Genomic DNA, 20,468 nt, shown 5'->3' with positions numbered 1-20,468 from the left:
TATTCTGTTTCAATTACTGCATTTCAATATTTTCTTATTCTGTTATAACTACTGCATTCTGGTATTCCCTTTGCTGTATATAAATTGGTACCCATCCATTAATAAAGCAGGCTGTTAATTGGTCATTTGCTATTCATACTTTTCTTCTCCTTCTATGGATCTGTTTACTTTTGTTAACCAAGGTTTTTCAAATTAAAAAATATCGTTCCAAAATATATTTTTAATAATAAGAGAAATATTTATCAAATAAGAGAGATAATTTTAAAGTGTAAATTATATTTTTCAGAGTAGTGTTTTAGTTTTGTATTTTCTTTTAAATAATATAGTATGTATTTATAATTATGATTTGATATGGAGTATCAACCATTATCCATAACTAATTTTTATCAGAGAATATATATATATATATATATATATATATATATATATATATATATATATATATAAATAATTTTTGACCTTTTCCTAAACGTGAAAGAAGTAACAATACCTGTGGCATCAATATTATAAAAGATCTTTTGATATACATATAAAATATAAGACTCGGTCATATCTGTCAAAGGAATAATTAAATAAAGATTAAATTAAAATTTTAAAAAATTAAAACCTCTAAAAAATTATTTTTCCAACAGAAACCAATTAAATACAGCATTTAATTTAAATTTTACATTATAAAATAATTTTCCAACATATATGAATTCGTGTTTTATTCGTGGTTCAAATCAATGCGAATGGCTGCGAGAAGAAATGAATTAGAAATATAATACAGAATCTCATTCATATGTGCCTTTACTTAACAATTTCTAACTTTTAGTCGACTCACAACAAATCTCAATTTATTATTATTATTTTTTTAAAACATTACTTTTCCTTTGATAAATATGAGATTTAAATGCACGAAAATGTTAAGGTTTTCAAATTTTTTTTTATATTTGTTATGCTTTGTTTGTTTAAACAGGAAAAGGGTAAAATAGAAAGAATTCACAGAGACACGAAAAATTTTCACTTAATAAAAAAGAGATGGAAGAGTGAGAGAAAAAAAAAGAAGAGAAAAAACAGTTGTGTAGCTTGTAAGAAACATTTGTTTATAAATTATACTTTCAGGATTTGTCTGGTTTAGGGAGAAAACCATGAGAAAATAAAGTAGAGAGGACAAAAATGTAAAATATAGAAAGTAAAATATGTTTTAAGGTTGTTTAGTGAGAGAGAACATATATAAAAGAAAATAAAGCTAATTTTTCTCTTATTTAGTTTTGTAGAAAGTAGAATATATAACAAAAAAATGGAAATTATTTTGCGAAATAACATAAACATCCTCACATAAAAACGAGTTATGATAATGTTGACTTATTAATAAAAATATATTTTGGAGAATATATATTATATAAAAAGATTTTATGTTGTTATTATTCTATGATTTTGATTAATAAGTGAGTTTTCAATTTTCATGGTGTATTTGACAAATAATTTGATTTCAATTAACAATGTTTAAGTTGATTGAATCAGAAGTGAAAAATAATAATTGTTAATTGTCTTTTTTAACAAACAATTGATTGTCACATGTGTACGATGGTTGCTCGGTTGCTGTGGAGTGGGGGAAGGAGGATACATTTTCATTTTATTTTTCACAAAATCAACTATTTTCTTTAATTTTTAATTTCAAGTTTCAACTTTTAATTCCTACTTTTTTTTCCTCTCCATTATTTCTTTGGTATTTGATTTACAGTGACAGGATTTATGGAGCTTGTCTCATAAGAAATTGGTGTATATCCCATGAAAGACATCGAGAATGGTGATCCTAGCTAGCTGCTAATTACTTACATTTTAGAACAATGCTGCTATATCCATGTGCTAGTTGGAGGAGATAACTGAGAAATTCCGCAATTACAGGGGCACGTGAGCAGTGTTGTAATCATTGCTGCTTATAAACGCATAAATGCTATCAATCCTTAGTGGAAAGTTAAAGTACCAATTATTTGAAGTATTAAATTTTATTTTAGAGATTGACTTTTTTTTATGAATATTTTGTCTCATATACTGATCAGGAATCAAATTTCTAACTCGAAGAACAAAGTTAACCTATAAATCATCTCATATTTTGTTGATAACGAAAGACTTAATTCAACTTTTAAGTTTAATGAATCGAAGATGAATAATTCGCCAAAAGTTCAACTAATTTACTCATGAAAGGGAGAGGCCTATTCATCATGCATATTCCAAGTTTAAACTATTTTGGTTGATGAATTTTGAGACACCTGGAAAGATTATATACTAAACTATAAGCATGCTTGAACATAGTAATAGTAATGAAAGGAAAAATATATATTTTATTCTAACGTGGTTATAATTTTAGCCTTTTTTTTTATTAATCGAGATATTTTTTAATATGATAAAAATGGTTTTTTTATTCTTCAAATTCTATTCTTTCAAAGTTTAAATAAATGTATTCAACATTAAACAAAAATATTTTATAAAAAAATAAAATTTATAATTAATCCCTATATATTAAACACAAATGATTATCTTACACAAAAGCGATTTTAGTGAATTATTCTTCAATCAGATAATTTTTTTTAAAAAAATCTAACTTCTTATCTAAATCAATTTCATATTTATTCATGAATTAAATTTTAATATATTAAAATAAATTATTAATAAATAAAAATAATTTTATACTATAATATAATTATTTATTTTAAATTTAAAATATAACTTATATATTTAAAATTTAAAAATATTTATCTATAAAAATTTAAATATATACATAATATTTATTTATATATAATTTATTATAAATTTTAATTATATATAATAAATATTAAACATGTGAAATACACATACTAAAATATTAACTTAAAAATAATCTAATCCAAATATGACCTCCGCAAAAAAAAAAAGCCATGTTTATACAGAGGCCCATTACTGCCATCCGTGATAAGCCTTAAAATAAAAGGCCCCGAATAAACACTAGGCTCATCATATATACACTTCCTTTTTTTCTTATAAGTACACCTCCTTTATTTTTTTTGAAATTTATAAAATATTGTAGTTTTTTTTTAATTTTTTTAATTTTACACCTCTAACTTTCAATTTGTTATTTTTTTCTTTTTTTTTCACACACTTTTTTTCTTTTTTTAGTTTTCATATGCTATCAAAATAGGTGTGAAGAAGGAAAGGTAAGGGAATGCATGTAAAAATTAAAAAAAGGAGAAAAAATGTGTGAAAAAAAAGTACTAAATTAAATATTGTAGATATAAAATTTAAAATTAAAAATATTTTAAAAATATAATTACTTTTTAAAAAAAGGAGGTGTAGTTATAGAAAAAAGGAGGTGTATATATCATAAACCTAAACACTAAACAGGCATAGATAAAGCTGAAGCCCACAAAGGTTACAAAAATGATCTGGCCTGTGCCTCCCATGACACGTGAAGCCCATGGAACGACGAGCATCCTTTAGACCTCACCCGGACTAGGTCAATACGTAATGTCTCCAAATTTTCAATTGTTCGGTCCTTATAAGTTTAGGGGTTTCAATCAAATAAACATTATTAATCATTTTTAAAGAATTCAAAATTAAGATTATACCAGTTCTATAATTAATAAGTAAATAAACATATTACTACAATGATAATATATTAATAATATCAACACAATAAAAATCTAACAGTAGATTAATTATATTATAAGTGAAAAAAATAAAAAATAAATTACTAAACTGATAATAACTGATTAAATTTTATAATTTTTGCCAAAAATATAAATATTCAAGACATAAGAAAATATTTTCCAAGAATATTTAAACATCACAAAATGTCTGTTGTCGATTAGAAACTACCATAGTGTGATTAAATTTTGATTGTTATATTTTTAGATAAGTAATATATATATATATATATATATATATATATATATATATATATATTACTTATAAAGATAAAATATATATTTTATTTTGATATATAATTACCACTTGTTAGATAATAAATTATTTATTAGATGCAAAAAAAAAGATATATGTATATTTTTAAAGTGAAATGCACTTATCATGAGAGGAGAGTATTCAAATGAGAATAAAAATATAAAACTAATGTGAAAAGAATAAAATATTTATAAAATAAAATATTATTATAATTAATATGTATAAATAAATTAATTTTGATCATAAATTTTATATCAAAAACATTTTATGAACTTTTTCCAAATATGTTTTTCTAAACTTTAAAATTAGAAAAAGAAAATTATTTTCTAAAAATAAAAAAAAATGAAAATAGAAAATACTTTCATACATATCCTAATTTTATCAAATATTTTCAATTAAATTAACTAGCTTATGTATAAGCTTTTAACTTTCGATTTCCAACTTCTAACTAATTTACCTACAAATTTTACCAAACATGCACAATGCATAAAATAAAATCAACAAATTAAAACTCACACGCATCAGAATATATATGTCAATATGATTTGCATTCGATAAGATATTGCCGCTTGGATATATTGCAAATCGTCAACAAATCACAGCCCAAAAGTTGTTCTTAAATTAAACCCTAATTTCTGGCAGCGTGAGGAAATTCATGTTAGAAAATGATAGAGCAAAGTGGAGCATCAAGACATTTGAATGATGACTTAAAAAACGAGTTGGTACACACAGATGCGAACGCAATTCACATAACATTACACAGATTGCGAAACAGACAACATACATACGCACGCGTGCTCTTGGCTTACGAAATTTGAACTGATGCAAACAAACCAATAATAGCATAAGAAAACAATGATGAAAACAAGTTGCACCGCCCCATCAATATCCGTTTTCTTAAGATCCATCGCATATTGTTACTTCAAATATTGGTGAATGATATGAAAACTTGTTGGATTCGTGGCATTATCAGAACCACGTGGAGAGGGGAAACTTACTGATGAAGACTACCCCACCACAACCACCACCTTTTTCTCCGTTGAAAAATTACTACATTTAGCATATATTTGTATTTGCATTATTGCATAACGTAATTTAGGATAATTCGATCAGCTATTAAGTAGATAATAGTACTACTAACCCAAGCGTGTGGTTCAGCGGTAAGAGTAGATCCATGCTTAAGCAAGGACAGGGATTCGAATCCTGCCTTGTGTATGTAGCCGCGTTAAATCTTGGGGCCAGCTATCCCATACTCCAGGAACGAATCAATGAAAGATGATAGTACTACTATTTAGTCTAAAAACTTTTAATATGTTATTAGCTTTTTTATTCACTAATAATAGAAGGTCATCCTATATTTACAATTTTCACTTATAAAACTGAAATTTACGGTAGTTTGTCTAGGTTAAAAGATATTTTTTTAAAATATTTATTTTTATGTATTAACCTATTTTAGAATTTGAATATTTTTTCAAATACATAATTATATCAATTTTAAATAGGTTAAATTATATTGTAGTACTTTTATATTGTCCCTTTATTTTAAAATAAAGATATTTAGTCCCTTTATTTTTTTAGAATACGAAATTTTAGTTCTTCCATTAATTTGATATTCATTGATTTTTAAATTTTAGCGTTGTCTAATAATTTATCATTATTTAAATGATGTAATATTTAGTGACACAACATATAGGGATAAAAATTAAAAATAACATACAAAAAGTTTTTGTATATATTTATTTTTATAAGTAATTGATATTTATTTTATTAATACAAATCTTATTTGTACGTTTTTTTTTAATTTTTTTTTTATATTTTTAAATGTCATATTACTAAATGCTATATTATTTAAGTACGAGTAAACATTAAAATTTAACAATTGATAAATGTTGTAATGACTCGACGTTCACCACACTTGTTTCAGTTTAGCTCCTACACAACGAAAATACAACTTACAACATATCTACGTTGATTATGCAATAGTTATATAAACAACATATAAGTCATATTTGTATAGGAAAAATTGAAAAACTATTGAAAATAAAAAGCCTCACAAGTTATATACAACCTTGTATAAATATAAATACACTATGTAAATACATAAATGTGTACAAGATAAACCCTACCTTGTCGATCAACACTTATACACAACCTAATTACATCAAAGTAACCATTGACAAAATAGAGCCACCATCAACATGACTCACCATCTATTGCACAAGTTGTCTCCCTAATCCTATCTTGCTCCCGTAAAGAATCCTAACCATTGTAGTTTCAACTACAAGAAAAATACAAGGTAAGCTTGTGAAAAGAATCATTATATAATCATAACTAAGCATCTTTCAACAATACAATGTGATCAACTCATCACTATCAAAACACCTCAACACATATCAATTTATGATTCATGAATAATACCAGTACATCACAACAACATATCTTATTACAACATCACAACAATATCAGCACAAACAACTTTGAACAACTAATACATTGTCATGCATATCAATTATGGAGATCTCCTATGATAGGAGTGAAAAGTTTAAGTAGTTAGATCTTACCGAATCACAACGTGTGACCCATCTTAATCGGACCAACTAACAACTAAATTTGGTTTCTCAAGTTTGTTACTTAAACTAGGAGGATTAAAACTATTGTCAGGGTAGAACAATTTAGGTATCAACCTATCACAACAATAACTTGCATTACTAAGTTACTTATGAGACTAGCCTACCAATTACTCTCAAAGTACTACGACCCTCCAATATTTGATCAAGAACTAAATCCTCGATTTTGTATTTTACTTAGTTGGTGACTTTAGACGCGTGCTCAACCTTGCCCACATACAGATATCAGACAAATCCCAGTAGAGACAATATAAAACCTATAATTCAATAATCAACTCACACATCGAAAGTTTTTAACTCTTGGACTCTCAAAGCACCACATCTTATATATGCACAATGGGATATTTAGTTTTCAAGGCCATCGCTTACCCTCTTCTAGTTTTTATGTATCTTAATTAAGAGATGTATCTCAATCACATGCTTAAAAACTTAACAACTTAGCAGCTTGAACCTTAAATAACTTGACAACGTGTAACTTTACAACACAATCATTCATCAACTCACAACATTACAACATGAATCATCAATTATCCATTATACATCATCACTTATACAACTTATTCATCATCATTCAACTATTCAAACCACTTAAAACAAATTTCATCATGCAACTTGTGCTCGACTTCATTCATAGGATGGTTGACGCCATTAAGGAAGGGGACTTCATATCTCACTCACGCTTAGCACCAAACTACCCATGCTCAACGTGGTTGAGGCAAAGAGTCTCTCACTCTCTCGCGCTTGGCATGACAAAACTCGTGCCTGATCAGGTAGAGGGTCCATGTCTGATTCATGTTTGATGTCATACACATTAGCGCCCAACATGAATCCAGGCAAAGACGAGCCTCTCTCCTCACATTCGACACCATTCAACCCATGTTTTACATGATTTCAACCCAAGACGATTCTCTCCTCATACCTTGCACGATCAATCCTATGTTTGGCATGAGTAAGACAAAGACCCCTCCTTGGAGTCATGTTTGACACCTTGAAGGTGCACCTAACATTGTATCAATTTTTGCACTTATGCATAAACTAATTTTGTCCAATCTACATGAAATTTAGCAAAACCTAACATGCAACAATACATACAACATACACGTACCATAAACAACTCAAAACCCACATTAAATACAACATATAACCAGAAATTTTTCAAAAATCATTAATCTCAACTCATTAACGACTTAACAAAAAATGAAACCGCAAACAATTTCAATTCATCTTTACCATTGCTTAGTCCCTCATAACAACCAACATCAATGAATTCAAACAACCTATTATCAACATGCAATCCATGAGATCAACACAAGATTCTCTTACCTCTCGAAGAATCCAATCTAGAAGAGGAAGAGAAAACCTACTTTGTATAACTTCGACTCTACAAGTTTTGATTCTCTACTCCACAAGCTCATAATCAAAGTTACCATAGCTCAATCCACTACAAGAAGAGTGAAAGATCACTTAGAAGAGAAGGAGAAATTGGGACTCTTATAGAAACTCTCATTAGCCTCTACTAGTATCCTTGAAAACATAAGTTATGGGGCCCAAATTTCAAAAAATCCTTTTATACCTTCTTACACTGACTCCACTTATCCTTGGTTTAATTGTTAAGAGACCAACTTACCTTTAACCCAAGGTTCTCAACAATGACCAACATCAAAACATAAAATTCACATAATTGATAAAATAGCCATAAAATCAACAGTATTACAAATGTCAATTTGATGAGAGAACTAAAATTTTGTATTTTTAAAATTAAAATAACTAAATATTACTATTTTAAAATATAAATCAATAAAAATAGAAGATAAAAAGAATGTGATTTAGTTTTTTAAATATATTTTTTAATCAAAAGTAATTTTTTAAAGGAAGAAATACACACTTAAAAATCATTTTATCAAATAAATTAGGGTGGTGGGGAGAGACTTTGTGTGGTGTGACATGTCTTGCATAGTTGCATGGCATTTTGTTTTTCTATATGTGCGTGCACTAGCCAGTAGCCACGTTGAAAATCTGGGATTAAAAAACTAAAAGGAAACGAATTTGGAGTTGTAATCGGATCGTAAGTTAGCAATAATGATGAATAAGGGAGATGATTATAACAACTTTGTTTTCATGATTATGTCAATATTAGTATGACCATTCATCATTTCATCACCGACTCCTCAACCATGATGTGTGTTCTCTTCACTCGTTCTTGCCTCACCTTCATCATATATTATGTTCACGTGGCAATTATCATCGTATTCACCAAACATCCCTCGTCTTTTCTGAGTTTAAAATGCTACGTGGTTCTCTTTTATTGGCAGTTTGGATTAAGTTTATCTTAAATTAAAAAATAAATGTTTGCATTTCTTGTTCATTAAGAAAGACTTTAAAAAAAATGAATATTTTTCCAGTTTCTGGTGTTGTTATAAAGCGGATACAATCTTATTTTAAATCATAGAAATTATATCGAAGACACATTCTGTATATTACTTTTACTTCTTTATAATTATTAAAACCTGATTTAACTCACTCAATCTAATATGTCAGATAGACCGGTTAAAGGTCAAAAAGAAAAAAAATTAACTTGTCAAGTTCACTCCACTTAATATATATTAGTATTTTAGCATATATATAATGTAGATATATATTCATTATATATAATATAATTAACATTTATAATAAATTATATTTATAAGAAATATTATATATTATATATATATATTTAAAATTAGTATATATAAATATTTTTAAATATATAACTTATATTTTAAATTTATAATAAATAATTTGAATTATAATTTTTTTATTTATTAATAATTTATTTTAAAATATTAATATTTAATTCATAAATAATTATAATAAATAAAAATCAAATTAGATAAAAAGTTGAAAAAAATTCATACAAATCCTCTTCTCAAAAAAAGTTCTTATAAATATTTTTGTACAAGATAGATATTCATGTTTAATACATAAAAGTTAATTTATATAAGAGAAATATTCACTTCCTCAAAAAATAATTTTTAGTAGAGTTATTTAACTCAATAATTCATAAATTACATTAAATTTTAATAATTTAATTGTTAAATTAAAAATTCTTAATAAATATATTAAATTTATAATCTTTTTTATATTAATTTAAATTAATGATTATTCATAAAAATATATTATACGTTAGTATATATATATATGTGTATATATAGATAAAAAAAATTAAATGATATTTTTATTATTTTTAGACAAATTTTGATGAATTAATTAATTTTTTCTTATATATTACTTTCTCTGAATTCATTTATAAGCAAAAAAGTACTTATATTTTTTGAACTTAAGCATAAGTAAATTCTAACTTACTTAACCCTATTTAATGTTATTATTTTAAAAAAATTTCTTAAATTGATTGTAATTATTATTTTAAATACATATAAATACTATTAAGAATAGTTTAGGAAATAAAGTTTAATTTTTATAAATTAAATAAATTTAACTAATTTTTTTAATATGTGTCGATTTAGGTTTTTTTTTGTTTATATATGAATTTAAATATAGTATCTACTTTTTTTGTTGTCCTTAAAAAATAATAAAAAATATATGTTATCTATTTTCTAGAAAGTTATATTATATGGTTATTTTTATATTTTGAAAAATCAATCCGCTAACTCGCCCCATAATAAATTGAATTGCAAATTTCAATACTGATTCAAATGACCTGCCTATTTCATGATGAGTTAAAAATATGTTGGAGCGAATCAGTGTATTTTTTCTACCTCTAATTTAATCGATGTAGAAAAAATTGAGAATAAGAAATAAAAACTATCAATATTAATTATTATTTTCCCTTTTGAGGGAGAAGTTTAGTAGGGCTAACTCAAAAGTTAAGGTACAAGGAAATTGCTTCCCAGACATTTCAATGGGGTCTATATCTAGAAAACAAAATGGTAAAAAATTAAACAAGTTGTTTAATCATATGTTTCATTTTTTTTTTTTTTTTGAGTTTTACATTAAAAATATTTTATATTTTCACGACATTAAATGCATTCATAGTAATCTTAAAAAAAGTTATACTTTATTTAATACTAAAAAATTATAGGAGGATATATGGTGGCTACAAAATATTATTATTATTGATGACACGTGTTGGGTAGAGACACATTCTACAATTCACGGGCCCACCTGTCGTTGTTGCCTACAACGCAAATCTCCTCGCCGATATCATGCTTCCCACTCCCACCTCCTATTCAGTCGGCAAATCTTTACTTTTTTTTAAATATATTAATTTAATCACACGATACTATTTTAAATTATTATTTAATCACATATATAATAATTTTGTCATTTTTGTAATACATATTTTAAATTTATTTTCTAAATATAATTAACGTCTCTATTGAATAATTATAATATTTTTTTTATTTGACAAAATTATATATTCTTAACATACAATATTTTATTCACTATATAGTATGATTGAAAGGGTAGGAGTTTAGAGAAGTAAGAGAAAATAGACAATGAATAAATAAATATATTTTAGAGTATTTAAATTAGAAAAATTGAGTTTTCTTTTCGTTTGTTTTATTATTGGACATAAGATTGGTTTTAAGCTTTACGCAGGGTTGGGTGGGGCCAACAAAAAATATAATTATATGTTAAGATAGATCTTTATATTATTTTATGTTATTTTTATAAATATATTGAAATCACGCCTCTTATTATATTTCATTTTCTCTGTCTGAATTTAAATATATGTGATTATAAAATACAAATTCTCTTGATTGTTATTAATATTTTCTTTTCAATAAGTTACATTTATAAATTCTATTATATTAGACATAAGATAATGTATACACTTAATTTTTTTTTAACAATACAAAATACGAAATAAAACTCAAATTGTAAATGAATCGATTCCTATGCTAAGAATTAAAATCCTTAAATAGAATAGCAAGTATCACTCTTCTCACCTTTTCAATTAAAACTCAGATTTTTAATATTGATTTTAATTAACACGAACTCGTATTTTGTCAGTATTTATATTATACATCTAATCAAGTGTCATATTACCAAGAAGTACTACATCAACAAAAATAATTAGACTTTTAAAAAAATTAATACATAGATTAAAATTATATAATTATAATAGTTAAGAGATCAAAATTTTAGATAATTAAAAATTACGATTAAGTTTAAAAAACAGTATATGGCTTAGGCATTGCTAGACTTTATTTTTTTAAAAAAATGTTTTTATTTATTATTAACACTTAGTTGGCCAATGTTAATTTTAAATTTTATCCCAAGAGCTTCTTCATCTTTTTTGGTAATATTTCACCCACTTCACAATGTTGTTAATTAAGAATCTTTATGGTTTGGGATGTTAGCATCAGTTTCCATCACCTAGTCAGTAGTCACTTACTTTTACTTTTTCCATGTGTTTCCTGCTAAAATAAATTTGACTAGTCAACCAACATATCTGATCCACCCATGAGATGCATGACCCACCATATCTTGAATCTTTTATTAACTTGCTTATTTTCAACATTGTCCCCGTCCATGCATTTACAAACCAATTTTATGTCAATCAGCCTATTAAAACAACACAGGGTGCAATACAAGACTAGATTTTCACATTATCTGAAGTATATATATATATATATATATATATATATATATATATATATATATATATTAAAACAGCACAGGGTGCAATACAAGACCAGATTTTCACATTGTCCGAAGTATATATATATATATATAATTGTCCGAAGTATATATATATATATATATATATATATATATATATATATATATATATATATATATATATATATATATATATATATATATTAAAACAACACAGGGTGCAATACAAGACTAGATTTTCACATTATCCAAAATATATATATATATATATATAAATAATTTATTTAAATTTAACTTATTTAATAATTCATATTTTATATCAAATTTTTAAAATTTAAAAATAAGTTAAATTTTTTTAATATATATGTCAAGTCTATAAATTTAAAAAAAAATTAAAATTATGTAATATTTTATTATATACATGCAAATAAACATATAAAGTATTTTTATGATTATTTATTAATTTAAATTTATAAAATAAAATATTATATAATTTTTAATTTTTTCAAAAAACTTGTAGACTTTATTTATTTATTAAGAACATTTAATTGAATAGTTAAATTATTAAAAATTAATGTAAAACATGAGTTATTGAAGAGAATAAGTATACAAAAACTTATTATTGAAAGTGAATCCTCTCTCTCTCTCTCTATATATATATATATATATATATATATATAGGGACGGATGCAGGTTGGTTGAACTACATTTTTTATGTCAATTATTTTTTTGTGTGTTTTATGTTATAAAAAGAAAGTTGAAATTAATATATTATTTTTAAATATTTTGTTTTTAAAAAAGTATAGCTGAGTGTAGCTTGCTAGCTTAATTTTTTCTTAAAAAAAATGGATGTAAGTTATTAAATATATGTGAGGTTTGTTAAAATATATCTTCTTCTTTTTTAAAAAAAGTATATTAACAGGTTATAATTAATCAGAATATTTTTTAAAATACACCTAAGTATAACTTGTTAACTTACTCCTTTAAAAAAAAAGATAAGTAGTTGTGAATTAGCAAATTTATATGTATGTGTGCATGGTGTGTCATGTCAATTATAGTTAAGTAAACATAGTTAAAAGATGATGATTTATCAAAGTTCATATTATACTTTTTTTAAAAAGACAAAGTTTTAATGTGAAAAATGAATGGTTAAATGATTATTTTTTTACTTATATAAAAAAAATCATTTTAAAGGTGTTGAAAATGAAAAAATTATTCAGTATTTTTAGAATATGAAATATTATAGAAAACAATTAAAATGTATATTTTTATTCTAAAAAATGTGAAATTATATATCTATTACAAATTTATATATAAATATTACCCTTACTACTTAAAATTTATGCATCTATCACTATATATATATATATATATATATATAATAAAAATTTATATATTCTAAGAGTAAGTCTTAATAGATTAATTTCATTTAATAATTAATGTTTTATATCAAATTTTAATTATCTTATCATTAAATTAAAAGTTTTTAATGTATAAATAAAATTTTACAATATTTGAAAACTATTTGATATTTTGTTTTACTAATTCGAATTGATAGATATTCATAAAATTATTTTATACATTAATTTGAATCTATGTAATAAAATATCATATAATTTTAAAACTTTTTAAGAATATATATACTTAATCTATATATTAAAAAGTATAATTTAATAATCAAGTTATTAAAACTTAATGTAAAATATAAATTATTTAGTGAAATAAATATATCAAAATTAAGTAGATTTCTCTCTCTATGTGTAAAAGTTCGACGTCCGAGCACTTGCTAAGTTACCTGAGTGATCTTGAAACGAAAATAAAACCATCAAATCTGTAGTTTGTTTTTTTTTTTAGTAAGAATTTAATTTGTAAAAAGATCGTATTAGTCATTAGTTTATGCTCGAAGTGATATTCCACTCTTTGGAATAGTGACAGTAAAGTTTTATCTTAAAAATCTTATAAACATTACTCAAATTCCTTATCATTAATTATAGATGAGTTTGTTTAATTTAAAAAAAAAAAGCACTTTTTAAAATAAAATAAGTAATTTTCATTTTCTTTATATGTTTGTCTAAAGTTTTTTTTTTTTTTTTTTTTAAATAAGTGGTTTTCTATTTTTTTAAAGAAGTAATTCCTATATGTTTTTTTTTTATAAAAAAAGATGATTTTTTTAAAAACACTTTCTGTTTTTAAGTTCAAACAAATGGAATCTAATTAACTTGATTTTAATGGATTCTTAAATACGTGTATTGGACAAATGAATTCTTACATAAAATAGATAAATAAACATCTAAGTTTTATGTTACTGAACATGCAGTTGGGTGGATTGCATGTTCTTCTCTTTATTTTAATATAAACTAGAACCAAAAAAGTGCCGTATGATTTATTAATCTTAGGTTAAAAAAATATAAAACAAAAGAATGGCTGTTAACTTTCCTCTTGATTTTGATTAAAGAATAAGTCGATGGGAAGATATACAGAGATCGCTTGTGGAAAAAGGAGAGAGACGGAGAGTACTTTTTCTACCAAACTACCAGCTAAGCGACAAATTAAGCTCCATGCATGTGACCAAAGATTTAATTATTTGTAAATCAATCAAATAAATTAACAATAAGATGAAACTAATCATTTGGTCATGCATAGGCAATAACGGGAATCGCAATACTTTACTTTAGCTACTTTCCTATTTGTTTGATTTGATCAGTAGAATCTGGTCAGTTGTACGGTTTACAAATTTATGTCGATGTTTTCGGAGTGTTGTGATTTTTAGAATATTTTAAAATATATTGTTTGGTTTATCATTCTTTGTAGTGTTTATATTTCAACTTCTTTAAACAATGCATGTAAAGGTATGAACTCATGCTCACGAAATTGGGTTATATACTTATATGGACACTGCTGCACTGCAAAACGTTTGATTTTCACTCCCTAACTTTTGAAACACCCTCAGGTTGAATTATTCTTGATCTTTAGCTTCACTTACTACATGGAAAAGTGAGTGTAATATTTTGTTCCTATAATATTCTCAGTGAGCTGAAATTATAATATTTTCCAATCAGTTACGTACATGTTAAGGAATGAATGAATGAGATATGACAATTATTTTTTACGGCTCAAACTTAACTTGCAAGTTGCAACTATGTTAAGAGATTCTTTTAGCAACGGATATCATTTATAAATCCCAATGTACAAAATTTTGAACTAGCGGAGTGTTAGCATCATAAATAAAATAACCCTTAGCTATTTTAGTAAATTTTTTTAAATATTATTTCGTCATCCTTTTACAAAAGAAAACATTAGTTTTAGTGTGAACTGACAGGTTCGAACAGGAAATTATGTCTCTTGAGTGAGAATGTAAACAAAGCCTAAAAAAGAGTTCCATTGAATAATTGAGAGTTAAGACACGTCACTTGCTTTGGGCAGATTATAACTCATGATGACTATTGAGCATATGAGGGACCACCAGCACCCAAATTAAAGGACCAAAGGACCCAAACCAAGTAAAGGAAAATTGACTGATGAATGGAGAGGTAGTGATGATGACTAATGGCAATGGGTGAGGTGGCTAGCATAGCTACGAGTGTATTTGTGGAATGTATGTACAAGGCACAACGTGTTTCATGTAACAAGTTAAAACGATAAAAGAAGCAAAACGAGCTTGTGCGTGTGAACAAGAGAATGATTAGTTAGGAATACACACACAAAAAAAATGAAAGATAATAGGAAGAGGACGAAGATGAATATCCTCTTTCACAGTCACCGGTGTCTCCAAAATCATTACGCGTCCACATCACCCAGACATTCAACAAACAAGGACAAGAATAATTAGTATCTAATTGCTTGTAATTGGGCTCCACTTCGTCACACAAATCAAAGTTACACCTATATTCTCGCCCCTTTCTTAGACTAAATCTCTGTTTTTCTACATGTCCGATAATCATACTTTCGTTCTATTGATTAAATGTATGGCCAGGATATTAAAATCTTTGTTAAGAAATATGAGAATCCATAGTGCACGAGGTTTAGGTTTTGGGGGCTGAGAAAGTCGGCTATGTCTGGATAATTTTATTATTATGCCTTGGAATTATTCGTGTTTAAAGGTTAAGTTAAGTCATACCCCAAATTTTTTATTTATAAAATAATGAAAATTCTATATTTCGCCCAATGTTAAGAAGATTTAGATAATTTATATTAAGTTATTATTATATATTCTTGATAAATATATGAAAAAAAGCTTAATAGCCTTTTGTTCTATTTAGTTTTATAGTTATATGATTTTAATTCCTAAAATTTTAATTAAACAATTTTACTTTTTTAAGTATTGTAATTGTGTGATTTTGATTTTTTAAATATTATAAAAGTTTTCTTAGATTGACATTTTCAAAAACTTATTTTAATTTATCTATAAATCAATTTTAACTTATAAATAAACTTTGGTGTCAAAAGCTTATAAAGAAATTTAATTTATTTATATTTCTTATTTATTTTTATTATAAAAATATTTTTAGAAAAATTTATTCAAATAAATCATGATCGACTTTAGCAAAGTTCCTCCTTCTAAGTATTTTTATTCTTCTACAGAACTTAAATCGATATCTTGCCTATAATATTTTATTTAAATTCTACTCGGACGAACGAAAATTAAAAAAAAAAAAAGTTTAGATTTAAACCTATGTAATTTAAAAAGAGTTTTAAATTTTTAAAAAATTATTGTTTATCATAAATAAAGAAAATATTAACCAAAACTATAAATACATATTGTGTTAAATTACATTAACCAAACCAATCTAAAGGAGATTATAAAAATCAAATTATTTTGAGAAAAATTTCGGACCAAAGCACTCTCTTTCTTAAATAATCTTTTAAGTAATAAAATTATATAAATAGTTATTAAAGTATTAAAAATTCTGTCGATCCAGTCTTTCTATTGACATCCTTCACTAACTTTGAAGGATCAAATTGATTTTTTTTTTTTTTTACTTAAAAGATTATTTAATGTGATTTTGAATACCTGAAAATCTATTTATGTGATTTCATTATTTTAAAGATTACGAGAAGTGAGGGTGACTAAACATATGTTTTTTTTTCTTCATATTTTTTAATCAGAATTTTGCAATTATTTGTTGTGTTGATTGGGATGGCATGAGTAGTGGATGCGTGGGGACCAGGCTGGGCAATGGAAGGAGAGTTTGGGCCCATGAATAGTGGAATCTACTGACCCACTTGGGACAAGGACTAAGGTTGGTGTTCGTATGAAACCGTTGCACAACTGAACAACACATTACACTTCAATTACTCCAATTTCAATATTGCTTTCTCTGCGTGCAACCTAACCTCATTCATCCATTTTATTGTACGGCAAAAAACATCATTATCCTCACTCTCTCTCTCCTGGGATTGCTTGCTTCTTTTTTTTTTTATTATTTTATTTTATTATATATATATATATATATATATATATACACACACAAGTCCTGTGGTTTCTATTACCAACCTCACTTGCATGAATTCTCTGTCTTAGTTCCCTCTCTCACGCTTTCCCTTTCTTCTTTTTCATTTCCTCTACCACTTAGATACATACACAAAAACACACCCTTTTCAGATTCTACCTTATAACCCAACTCTCCTTAGTCCGATTCTGATTGTGTCAATGGATCCTTCTAGTGCACTACCCGAGGTAGGAGTTTGGATGCATCATGCACATGGGTTACTCATTAATTTTTGCAAGAAACATATTCCTCCTTGCTTTTCATGTGATGTATATTTACCTTTATAGATGTGGTTGATTTTGTGTTTTAATTTTTAACCAAGGGCAATTTTGAAAAATGTATATGAATAAGGAAATGATCCATCTTAAATTAAACTGAACAATTGATCTTTCGCATTTACTATAATTTCCTTGCGCAATAAGAATGGAAAAGTTCTATCCTTTTTTCTTATTACATACGCTAGCAATCCATGCCTTTTCTACCAAACTGTAACTGGATATAAATATATGTGTGTATGCGTGTTTCGAATTCAACTCTCGCAGATGTGAGAGCAAATTAATTTATAACTTTCCCATATTCATCCTTGTGAATTACCTCTAATTGACTATCAACAAGATACTAGAATTCAAATATTAGCTGTGTTAGTCTTATATATACTTTTTGCGAGTGATTTATGAGTTTTTTTTTTATATAATTTCTTTACCCGTTTTCCATCATAAACTCTCCTTTCCTGATTATATATGTATACAGTACACATCATACATGATATTTGGCACTTTGTCCTCAACTATTTCATCCACACTCATAAGGTATAATATATTATGTTTCAGCAAATGTCTAGCGAGTCATCAATGGAGAACATGTTAGGCTGTTCAAAAGCTCAGCAAGAGAAGAAGCCAAGGCCTAATCCAGAAGAAGCTTTGAAATGTCCAAGATGCGACTCCACCAGCACCAAATTTTGCTACTATAACAACTACAGTCTTTCTCAGCCAAGATATTTCTGCAAATCTTGCAGAAGATATTGGACCAAAGGAGGAACACTGAGGAATGTTCCAGTGGGAGGAGGATGCAGGAAGAACAGAAGGTCATCATCATCATCAAAGAGGGCTCAGGATCAGAACTTCACACCCAATCCTAACCCACTCCCTCATTTGTCTTATGATTCCAATGACTTCACTCTAGCATTAGCCAAGTTTCAAAAACAATCAAGTGGCCAATTAGGTTACAATAGTGACCATGATCTTTCAATTTTGGGGAACCCCACAGGGTCCTTTTGTGATATTCTAGGCAATTCAAACATGAATCATCAACCCTCCTCAGCAAATCCGTCATTTTTTGATGCAATTAGAACTGGGTTCCTTGAAACACAAAATCATCTTCAGAATCTGTATTGTGTGTATGGAAGTGGGGACATGGGGGAGGTGGATAATGGAAATTCTGGTGGAGACATAATGATGCCTTATGATCATGTAATGAGCAATGCAGCATCTCAGTCAGTGAGTGTAACTAGCATGAAGCAAGAACTGTGTACTGGTAGAGATCAAAGTGAAAGGAGGGTGTTTGGGAGTTTCAATGGAGACACAAATTACATGGGTGAACTTGATTCAGGAAGAGCAATGAGTTGGAACAATTTCACTTCATCTTGGCATGGGATTCTCCGAAGTCCCCTAATGTAGACCCCTTTATGTCCTCTAATGTTTGACTAAAATTTCAGTCTTGATTAAACTGTCAATCCCATTGAGTAGTTTTGGGTTAATTGGGATTTGATGATCACTTGCATCCACTTTCTTTTCTTGTATTTTTTTTCCTCCTTTTTTAGTTCTCCAAAAGTGTCAAATTTTTTGTACTATTATCTTCTTATTGACGAATAGACGAATGAAATTCGAGTGAAATATGTAGAGCATCATTTTACTTATTTGACAGACTGAAAAAAAAAAAAAAAAAGGAATGAGAGTGATGTGTGCATGGTAATTCAATTTGTACAACCTGACCCCGAGCTCTCTAAAATATAAACAGTTAGAATCAATTTCAGACTTTCAGGATCTTTTGCTTTTGAATCAGTGGTGTTTTTTCAAGATATTCTACCATGCATGATTGTGTGTCTTATTATTTAAGTTAGGTAGGAGAACTTACTACTAATAACTGAAATTGGGTACATTGTTAAATTAAATTAAATTGAGATATCATCTTATATACTGAGATTATTCAATAATTTACAAATTTTATTTTATTTTAATTAATAAAAAATTATATCGGTATAATTTTTTTCGTAAATAAAATTTCTCATTTCTCAATTAAATTATGTAGCGAAAATTTGGTACTACTAATTAAGAACTAGGAGGAATTTATCGTGTTCATAGAAATTTGAATGACGCATGAGCGCCAAATACGGAAAGAAATTCGTGTCTCTGCCTAGACATTCGGCTGACCAAATCCAACGTAGGATTTGGGCGTGAGAAAAAACGGCCAGTCATCAGTTTGAAAATTATATGACTGTCAGAACGTAAAAATAAAAATATGAAGAGTAGTGATATATAAATGAGAAAAAAAAAATATATGCATAGGAGTATAAAGTTTTCTTATACTATTATTTAATTAATCACAAATTATCTGTGACCAAGTGGGGGCATTAAGTTGATAGGACTACAATTGGTGAATGGTGATGGACCACACTACATATTATGTGGTAGCTGGTTGACAAGCAGAAGACAAATTATCATGTAAAATAAGTTTATCAACTTTAATAATAATTATTTTAAAAGTTATATTAAAAACTGATTTTAATTATTTAACAATATAAAAAAAA

The 20,468-nt window shown here is 26.4% G+C and overlaps 1 protein-coding gene across 2 annotated transcripts; it reads left to right on the top strand.

Moving 5' to 3' along the window:
- Positions 1 to 17,638: 17,638 nt before the first annotated feature.
- LOC109806147 (dof zinc finger protein DOF3.2) lies at positions 17,639 to 19,554 on the top strand. 2 transcript variants are annotated; one of them, XM_020368525.3, is made up of 2 exons: positions 17,639 to 17,850; positions 18,493 to 19,554. In XM_020368525.3, the coding sequence occupies exons 1-2, from the start codon at positions 17,824 to 17,826 to the stop codon at positions 19,336 to 19,338; spliced, it is 873 nt and encodes a 290-aa protein (XP_020224114.1). In that variant the 5' UTR covers positions 17,639 to 17,823; the 3' UTR covers positions 19,339 to 19,554. The 2 variants fall into 2 exon arrangements, with proteins under 2 accessions (XP_020224114.1, XP_082921176.1); XM_083065050.1 differs by lacking the exon at positions 17,639 to 17,850 and adding an exon at positions 17,870 to 18,302.
- The last annotated feature ends 914 nt before the right edge of the window (positions 19,555 to 20,468 follow it).

Source organism: Cajanus cajan, chromosome 10 (assembly GCF_000230855.2).
Source record: "Cajanus cajan strain Asha chromosome 10, NIPB_CcT2T_4, whole genome shotgun sequence".
Lineage (NCBI taxonomy): Eukaryota > Viridiplantae > Streptophyta > Magnoliopsida > Fabales > Fabaceae > Cajanus > Cajanus cajan.
This window is presented reverse-complemented; position numbering and strand designations above follow the sequence as displayed.

What these genes read in the sequence shown, in the direction of transcription:
- LOC109806147 (XM_020368525.3), top strand. Translation starts at nt 17,824, where the DNA reads ATGGATCCTTCTAGTGCACTACCCGAG. An exon ending in CTTCTAGTGCACTACCCGAG is followed by an intron (nt 17,851 to 18,492) that starts GTAGGAGTTTGG and finishes ATTATGTTTCAG; the next exon opens with CAAATGTCTAGCGAGTCATC.